Source organism: Dipodomys merriami, unplaced genomic scaffold (genome assembly GCF_024711535.1).
Source record: "Dipodomys merriami isolate MVZ:Mamm:240054 unplaced genomic scaffold, mDipMer1.0.p SCAF_57, whole genome shotgun sequence".
Lineage (NCBI taxonomy): Eukaryota > Metazoa > Chordata > Mammalia > Rodentia > Heteromyidae > Dipodomys > Dipodomys merriami.
In genome coordinates, this window is record NW_027206146.1 from 5935510 (window position 1) to 5945578 (window position 10069).

Below are 10069 nucleotides of genomic sequence, written 5' to 3' on the forward strand. Positions count from 1 at the left end.
AAACAATTGTATGGGCCAGACCCTGGTGGCTCATGGCTGTAATCCCAACTGCTCAGGAGGCAAAGATCTGAGGATCCAGGTTCAATGTCAGACCAGAAAGGGAAGTACTTGAGACTCTGATCTCCAGTGATCCACCAAAAAGTTAGAAATGGAGCTGTGGTTCAACTGGGATAGCACCAGCTTTGAGTAAAAAAGCTCAGGGACAGTACCCGGGCCCTGAGTTCCAATTTCATAAGCGGTATGACCAACCCCCTCAAAAAGAAACTATTTTTAAATCATTGTTTAACATTCTATCTATTGGCATTCATTCTAAGCCTGGCTTACCTGATAAAGAAATGGAGCACCATGAAGATTCCCACTTGTGGGACTCACAGTGTTTTCTAGAGCTTTCTAACCTTCCTGGCTGGGCGAGACTCTTGCTTTGATTCTCAGCAACACACACACACACACACACACACACACACACACACACACTCACACACACACACACATGCCCACACACAATCACATGCTGAAACACATTAATTCAGTCTTGTACACACTTTCGCAATTAAACTAACACACTCCCACGCACACACACACACAAACACACACACACAATGACAGCCACCACAGGCGACACCATGTTCAGGCTTCTCTTTGTGTCTAAGGTGTGTCTGGGAGTCCTGGGGAACTGTGTCCTCTTCCTGATGTACGCGTACAGCTCTGTGTGTAAACCCCGGATCCGGAAGCCCATTGCCATTTTTTTCATGCACCTGACCCTGGTCAACGCCTTGACCATCATTTTTGAGTCCATGCCGTACATTGTCTCCTCGTATGGAGTCCTGTGTTTCTGGGATGATACCACATGTAAGGCGGTGTTGTTCCTGTTCAGGGTCACTCGGGGACTGTCCACCTGCACTACCACCTGCCTGAGCGCATTCCAGGCCCTCACCATTAACCCAACCCCTGCCCAGTGGGCTTGGCTGAAAAGCCGATCCTCCACCTGCATCCTCCCCTTGCTGCTGTCCTTCTGGATCTTGAATCCCGTCATGTGTTTCAACATAATCAAAACTGTGGAATCTAATTGCAAGTCCACTGTCATGAGCCTGGGATTTTCTCATCCCTACTGTCAAACGAAGTTTGGAAGGGACACCCCAACGCCCATTATCAGCTCCATTGTGCTGCGAGATGCTATGTTCCTGGGCCTCATGGTGGCCCCCAGCCTCTACATGGTGAGGCTCTTCTACAGACACCGCCACAGAGCCCGGCACTTCCACAGTCCCAGCCTTGCCTCCCAGCCGGCACCCGAGAACACAGCCACCAACACCATCCTGCTGCTGGTCAGCTGCTTCCTGTTCTTCCATTGCTCCAACAACATCGTGACTGTGTATTCCTTGTACACACTGGAGAAATTGAACAAATCCAAGGCTGTGCTTGTAATGTTGTCCTTAAGCTACCCCACCCTCTGCCCGTTCTTCCTCATGAAGAATAACAGAATGGTTTCACGATGGATCACTCAGTCATGTTATACCAAGAATGATCAATTATAAGAGGAGTGAAGACCATGGTGAGGCTCCAACTCTGCTCACCTCATCCTTGCTTTGTAGATGATAGAAACACTACAGAGGCCAGGAGCCAGTGTCTCAGGCCTTTCATTCTACTATTCAGTATGATAACATCTGAGGATACAGGTTCAAAGCTATCCCAGACAGGAACATCCATGAGACTATAATATCTAATTGACCACCAAAGGACCTAGAGTGGAGCTGTGGGGATTGAGCACTAGACAAGTTAAACATTCAGGTTTTGAAGTCTTGCTCAATGTGCCTTTCTCTCTCTCTCTCTCTCTCTCTCTCTCTCTCTCTCTCTCTCTCTCTCTCTCTCTCTCTCTCTGTGTGTGTGTGTGTGTGTGTGTGTGTGTAAAAGTGTGTGTGCATCAAAGTTTTTTTTGGGTTTTGTTACTTAAAATATAATTGTTGGGATAAAGAATGTATTTTCTGGTCTGGGAAGGTGGCTCAGTGGTAGAGTGCTTGCCTTGCATGCATGATGCCCCAAGTTCAATTCCTCAGCACCACATAAGCAGAAAAAGCCCGAAGTGGTGCTATGGCTCATGTGGCGCAGTGCTCACCTTCAGCTGAATAGCTGAGGGACAATACCCAGGCCCAGAGTTCAAGCCCCATGACCAACAACAAAAAAAGATAATATTTTCTGTACATTATTAAAATTAACAACTTGTTTCTATTTTTATGAAGACAGCTGCTATACATTTCATTTCACCCTTACATTCTATTTCTACTAACAGTGCTGTTTGTGAAATTTTATTAAAACATCCTATGAATATTTATCAGCCAATGAAGAAGCAGGATCTAGTCAATGACAACTCAGTAGACAGCCAATGAGGGAGCAGGATACAGACAATTACAAAGCAGGATGCAGCCAATGAGAAAGGGTACAGCCAAGGACAAAGCAAGATAGAGGCCACGACACCTGTATTTATATCCTACAGCCTCCATGATTCTACACTGTGACAAGCAGCATGGCATTGGGACACAGTGGAGAACCTCAATGTTCAGGACTCAGGTAGCAAATTGGAAAGCACTGGGAAGAGACTATGGCTCTGGATATACAGCTGTAACCATGGAACTTTCTGGAGCATGTCCTGTGAGACCGGGCCTACTTCTCTACTTTAGAGGCCATTGCACATTAGCTAGTTCTTTTTCCTTTTGTTTGCTCAGAGACCAGGACTCCAACTTGGTATGTTTCACCCTTGCTCATTGGCTGATGCACTGAGAGCCTAGAATCCCACCACTGGACATTGGGCCTAATTTGAAGTGTATTTCCATTGCTATTTCCTCTTTATAAGGCTCTATACTGGCTGGGAAAGGGGCTTAGTAGTAGAGTGATTGCCTAGCATGCATGAAGCCCTGGGTTTGATTCCTCAGTACCACATACACAGAAAAAGCCAGATGTGACACTGTGGCTCAAGTGGTAGAGCACTAGCTTTGAGCAAAGGAAGCTCAGGGACAGTAGCCAGGCCCTGAGTTCAAGCCCCAGCTTAAGCTTTGTCTTTATAAATCCTGTGCAGATCACAGTGTGGTGGTGGGATGTCCCATTCTGGTTTTCTCTGTTTGGGGTTCTAAAGGCTTCTTGTATCTGAGTGGACCTATCATTTGGATGTTCAGGAATTTCTCTGCTATGATTCTGATATATTTCCTATTCTTTTAGCTTACTTTTCTAGGCCAGCCTCAATACCAATTACCCTTAAATTAGCCCTTCAGATTGTGTCTTGTATCCCTTGTAGGATTTATCTTGTTACCTGGATTTGATTTGAATATGTGGTGGTTCCTGCTCTCTAAAGTCTATACTATCTTCAACTTCTGAGATTCTGGTTCTGCAACATCTACTCTACTGTCAAGACTTTCTGCTTTGTTTTTTTTTTTATTTCCCTTCCTTCTAATCAATCAATTTTGATGGCTTCAATTTCGTTGATGAAGCTTTGTTTTAGATCTTGTACAGACTTTGTTACCTCCTTGATATGGTTTTCAGTGTTCTCCTCAAATCCTTTAGCTGAATGGCTATACTTTCATTGGACTTCCTTTCCTTTGGTTGGAATTATGTTTTGTGTTTTGCGGTTTTTTGCTTGTTTGTTTGTTTTTTGCTGGTCATGGTGCCTGAATTCTGGGCTGGACACTGTTCCTCAGCTCTTCAGCTCAAGGCTAGCACTCTACCACTTGAGCCACAGCACCATTTCCGGCTTTTTTCTTTTTGCTTATGCGGTGTTGAGGAATTGAACTCAGGGCCTCATGCATGCTATGCAAGTACCCTACCACTGACCCACCTTCCCAGCCCCTTTGGTTGGAATTAATACAGCTTTTTGTTGGTGGAGTCCATGAATTCCTCTATTAATCTTTGGTTAGCCTCATCACGCTCAAGTATAGCCTTATGCAGGCTTTCAGTCTTTTCATTCAGCATGTTTACAAGTAGTGTTTGTAGAGCTTGAGAACTGTCCTCTAGGTTTTTCATTGATTGCTCTGTTGCCTATTTATTTTGAGTAGGAGTTGAGGTTCCTTGACTTGCCATTTTTCTTGTGTTTCTATGGCTAGTTCTGCCCATTTAGAATTGAGAGCAAATCCAGTACCATACCAGGAAACATTTTTAAGACAACAACCAACCTGGAATCTATAGCTGCACAGACTTTAAGGGTTAACAATCATAGGCAGGTATTTTAACTCTATCTTTCCTTTTAGGATATGAAAGCAATTCCAGTACCACCACAGAACACAATTTTAAGACAAAAACCAACCACAATCCCTGTATTTGCACTGATTTTAGAGGTTCGAAATCATAGATAGGTATTCTCCTATTGACCTCTCCTTTTCTTTGTTACGGGAGGGGTATTGTTCTTCCAGAGTGGGGAATATAGATAGATAGATAGATAGATAGATAGATAGATAGATAGATAGATAGATAGAGATAGAGATAGAGATATATAGTTGAAATCAGAGAACAAATCTTTCAGGAGCTTTAAAGCAGTCTGAACCAAAAGGATAACACAATAGTCCACTTTGACACTGTCAAAATGGATGCAGATAGAGTCTAGATCAACAACAATCAAATAGGGATCAGTGGACTAAAGCAAAGGAATAAGTAGTGAAGGACAAGAAATAAAGAAATATGAGGCGTGGGCCAACATGGAGGAGCAGGTCGGTTCCGAGCCGACTCCTGACGGTGGTGCAGACCCTGGATGCGGTGGCAGTGGTGGCAACGGCAGCACTCTTCTGGCAGCCCCAAGTACGCCTGGATGGCTACTCACCTTATGTACTTAGAAATTATGGAATTAGACATAGGAGATTCCACTCAAGTTTGTATATCATTCTTGGTTTACCTGGAGAGTAAAAGTTGGCATAGAGTAAATTGTTTGGGATTACCAGAACTACAACTCATCTGTCTAGTTGGTACTGAGATAGAAGAGGAAGGGTTACAGACTGTGGTGCCTACTCCAGTCTCTGCGTCTCTTAGCCATAACAGGATTAGGGAAATCCTGAAGGCATCTCAAAAACTGCAAGGCGATCCAGATCTGCCAATGTCATTTACCTTGACCATAGTGGAGTCTGACTCAACAATAGTCTATTATAAGCTCATGCATGGATTTATGCTGCCAGACCCACAGAGTATTTCCCTTAGAAGATGACATCTTTGCTTGTCAATGCTTGTCAGTGCTCACGAAAGATTGGATTTGAGACTCATCAGCTTGCTCTAGCTTGTACCTCAAGATATTCGGGTTAATATAACTTGTCCATCTTGTAAGATTTTTGGAAAAAATTCTCTCAGATTAAAGAATTTGTATTGTTGGGCTGGGAAGTTGGTTCAGTGGTAGAGCACTTGCCTTGCATGCCTGAGGCCCTGGGTTCGATTCCTCAGCACCACATAAGCAAAAAAGAAAAGAAAAGAAAAAAGCCAGAAGTGGCGCTGTGGCTCAAGTGGTAGAGTGCTAGCCTTGAGCTGAAGAGCTGAGGGACAGCACCCAGGCCCAGAGTTCAGGCCCCACGACTGGACCAAAAAAGAAAAAAAGAATTTGTATTGTCAGAAACATAGAGTGGTTGCTATAGAGCATTCTGGAGACAGTCTGCATTTCTCTATAAGTTATGGCAGGATGTGTGCAAAGAAGACTGTCATCACATGCATAGCTGCCACCATGAACTTGTTGAAGTCACCTCTCTTTCCCTTCTTCAGCCCTTTAGTGCCTTTTAGTCATTTCAGCCAGCTTGGAATAGCACTTATATGGCCTTAGACACCTGAAGAATTTACTGCTATCTGCTTTCATTCCCAGTAGACACTGAAGGATTCTTTCTGTGGATTCCTTTTTCAGTTGCAATTTCCTCTTTAATTGACTTTAGATCAGAACTGAAAATACACTCCTCAGGAGTGTAAGCGTACATGCGTAGAATAGTCAGGACCTCTGACTGTTACCTATAGGAACAATGGGCCTTTTGTCCCACCATCCTTATATCATAACTATATTACTGCACGAGATAGTGTGGAAAAAAGTGTCGGCCCTAAAGACATCTATATTAAATAGACCTAGTCATGCCATTTTCTTAATCCTCCAATTATGTTGTACAAAGTATAAAAATTTTATGTTCAAATGTTCTCCGACTAGCATTACTTTTAATATTCCCACTTGTGAGCCACTTAAAAGATTAGGTCCGGAATGTACACACTTTCTTAAAGGGCCAGGCAATAAATGGGCCTTGCAGGCCATACAATCTGTCCTAATTGTCCAACATTGCTGTTTGTAGCATGACAAACATCCATAGACAATATGTCAACCTTGAGTCAGGCTATGTTATAGTAAATTAAAGCTTTATTTACAAATGTAGGCCTTCATTTACCATCACCTGGTCTAAGTAGTTAATAAACCTGTCTCTGTGTAGTACCTTGAATAGTCATTAGAAATGAGTATATATTATGACAAACATGAGAAAATGTTACAGTGAAAACATTACAAACTATGAAACTGTGAGTGAATGTGAAGTGAACATGGCTTCAAATGGCCCCAGCAGGTAACAAGAGGATGATAAAGTACGATTATTACCTGTGGCTATAGTAGCAAGCGTGGCATGGTAAATGAATAGGTGGCTTTCCTTCCCCAGCATTTCAGTTTTTATTTGTATTACTTTTCTAATAAGTGTTACAAAATAAAAAGTGTCCTGAACTCTGTAAAAAAAAAAGAAATAAAGGAAAATGAGTTGAGGTGAATTAGAAGATTGAAAAATATAATGAGAAATGGAGGTAGAGAAAATAATACTAGAGGGATGTAGTGAAGGAAAGGAACAGACAGAAGAAAGCTAAGACTTAAATTCAGAGAAACAAAAAAAAATAAGAAAGAACAAGGAAGAAATAAAGATATTTTAAAATGTATATATGTTTTCCTTCTCAGCCCTTACCCAACTCTCTGAGTTCTTTTTCCCAGCTCTCTCTCTTTCCATGCTCTCTTTCCCAACTCTGTCTCTTTCCCACCTCTTTCCCAGCTCTTTCCCACTTCTTTTCCAAACTCTATCTCTTAGGTCTTTCCCAGGCCTTTCTCATCCATGGGGAATGCCAACCTGGCCTGGGCCCAGCAGGTCTACTGAATAAACCTACCCCTTATCTGGAAAAAAGGTATATTTCTATAAAGTAATAATTCTAAAGTTAAAAATCATAAAACTGAGGAATAGATATTTGCTCAAAATATAGACTGAATTAAGTATACACACAAATAAGGGGGAAGCCTAGTAATCACCATAGGCTCTGTAGAAATAAACAGCAATGAAGAAGAAAAAATGGGGTAAAATATATGAATAAAATAAAAATGGAATAAATAAAAATTACATTTAGAAAACAATACTTCAATTTATTTGTGTCTCCCCTATGTCTGCTACCCAGTCTCTTGATCGAGCCTTTGATTTCCTTGCAGTGATTGGTTTTCCTTATGGCTTAGTTGTTTTCTCAAATCAGTTTGAGCAGACAGAGAAAAGTTCTGCCTTGAAACCTAGGGAGTCCTTGTGTCCCTCCTCTCAGACTCAGTGGGAGAGAGCATACATAGGCTTTGCATAGATTGCAGGAAGGAGGTGGCTGGTTTCTGCAGGTTGGATTCTCTGCAAGTGAGCTGGTGTGTGGGTGGGCTTGTGGCATGTCTGGAATCAGTGGCTTTTCCCAGTTTGTCTAGCTCTTGAGACGCTTTTTTGGCCCAGCTTGGAGCCACTCTCAGTTTTGCAGTCTATCCAGTGAGAGTTTACAGACTTTTGGATTTTTAATTCCTACAGGCGCTAAGCTCTGAGGGTAGCTGCTATATGACTGGAATGTCTTAGTTCACTGCCCAGGGGGGGGGGCCCACCCTCTCTGCCAACCCTGGCAAAGTTGTCCCTTCCTGGGAAGAGCTACCTCCTCCTGGGCGGGGCAACATTCCCCTAGGTGGCAGTTACAATCACTGATCAGATTCCTCTGTCATGTTGAAAAATGATACCACAGTTACATCAAGTTATCTACTAGCTGCTCTGGCAGTCTCTATTGCAGTATCAAAGATGGTGTTCTTTTGGAGTGTTGGGGGAGAGCTACATTCCAGACGCTGTTCTGTGAGATGGCGTGAAGATATTTTTTGGGTGTATACATACTTTCCCAGGTTTTTGGACTGTCTAGGATCAGTGGCAGCAGGATGTGGATTTTCACTCCTAGTAATCCAGTTTGCACTGGTGATGAGTGAAAAGCCACACTCTGTCTCTGGTTTCTCCATCCTGTGCTCAAATGGGCTTTCTTTCTTTTTTTTTAAAATTTTATTTTATTTTATTTGTGAACATACTGTACAGAGGAGTTACAATTACATGGGCAGGATAATGCGTACATTTCTTACCAAGCATTGCAGCCTCCTCCTTTGTTTAGCCTTCACATCCCTTCCCAGCCTCCCCCCTCCCCCACAATCCCAATCCCAATCCTTCTCCTTCCCCCCCTTTTCCTCCTCCCACCCCCCCCCACACCGACGTTGTAAAGCTCGTTTTGGACATGACAATTTGTACTTCTCATTGTTGCAACAGGTCCACCAGTATCCTTAAACAACTGGTTTTTCCCCATCTCCTCCACAAGTTATACTGACATCAAATATAGTGAAAGCAGGGGTTATACTGTGGGGGAGGGACATACAAAGCAACAAAGAAATAATCTTATAAATGCGTTAGAAACACATGCATAAAAGAAAAAAACATTAAAATACATATCTAAGGGTTCATTTTCCTATCACATTATCTGACCTTTTCCACTTGACTCATACATCTACTAGATATTACAAATAAGGAAAACCATGGGACCTATGTTTCTTTGGGCCTGGCTTACTTCACTTAATATAATTTTTTCCAAGTTTTTCCATTTCCTAACAAATGGGGAAATGTCATTCTTTCTGATGGAGGCATAGAATTCCATTGTGTATATATACCACATTTTCTTGATCCATTCATTTACTGAGGGGCATCTGGGTTGGTTCCAGATCTTAGCTATGGTAAATAATGCTGCAATAAACATAGTTGTGCTGGTAGCTTTAGTGTGGTCTTGTTTGTAAACATTTGGGTAAATGCCCAAAAGTGGGATTGCTGGATCATAGGGGAGATCTATGTGAAGACTTTTGAGGAACCTCCATACTGCTTTCCAAAGTGGTTGAACAAGTTTACATTCCCACCAACAATGAAGTAAGGTTCCTTTCTGTCCACATCCCCTCCAGCATCTGTTGTTGTTAGAGTTCTTGATTTTTGCCGTTCTAACTGGAGTGAGGTGATATCTCAATGTTGTTTTGATTTGCATTTCTTTTATGGCTAGGGATGTTGAACATTTCTTCATGTGTCTATTGGCCATCCTTCTTTCTTCTTCAGAGAAGCTTCTCTTTAAGTCTTTCGCCCACTTATTTATTGGGCAGTTGTTTCTTTGAGGATTTGTTGTTGGGGGGTTTAATTTTTTGAGTGCCAAGTATATTTTAGATATGAGACCCTTGTCCGTTGTATGGCTAGTAAAGATCTTCTCCCAATCCGTGAGCTTTCTATTGATCTTGCTATGTTCAAATGGGCTTTCTTAAGCAGGCTGCCTGAATTTTTTCTCTTTGCCCAAAATCTCTGTATAGATTTTGAAAGTAGACCTTTTGGACTTCTTGGATGTTCAGGATATAGCCAATAGCAAAGCAAGATAAAAATCAATGAGGCTTTAGAATGCAGGCAATGAGAAAGGACACAGGCAGTGACAAATCAGGATACAGCCCATGAGGAAGTTGGATGCAGCCACTGACAGGTTAGGATGTAGCCAATGATGAAGGATGAAGCCAATGACATAGCAGGATGCAGTCGACCAAAGATACAGCCAATCATAAAGCAGGATGAAGCCAATGACCAAGCAGCATATAGACAATGGCATGTATTCTTAGGTCCTCCAAATTCCATAACTCTTCTCTGTGAACAAGCAGCATGGCAAAGGCACTCAAGGGAGATCAGTGTTCCCACTTAAAAAAACAATGTGAAACTCTAGGGCAGCGCTGTGTGGAGAGTATGCCCATGCATGTCCAGCTGTCACCACT

General features: G+C 42.4%; 1 protein-coding gene and 1 pseudogene across 1 annotated transcript; both read left to right on the forward strand.

Annotated features, from left to right (window-relative positions):
* Positions 1-623: 623 nt before the first annotated feature.
* LOC138812461 (vomeronasal type-1 receptor 90-like) lies at positions 624-1532 on the forward strand. The gene has a single exon (XM_070000401.1). It carries the CDS (start codon positions 624-626, stop codon positions 1530-1532), a length of 909 nt encoding a protein of 302 aa, XP_069856502.1.
* Positions 1533-4673: 3141 nt separating this feature from the next.
* LOC138812554 (tRNA-splicing endonuclease subunit Sen15 pseudogene) lies at positions 4674-5173 on the forward strand (annotated as a pseudogene).
* Positions 5174-10069: the final 4896 nt, after the last annotated feature.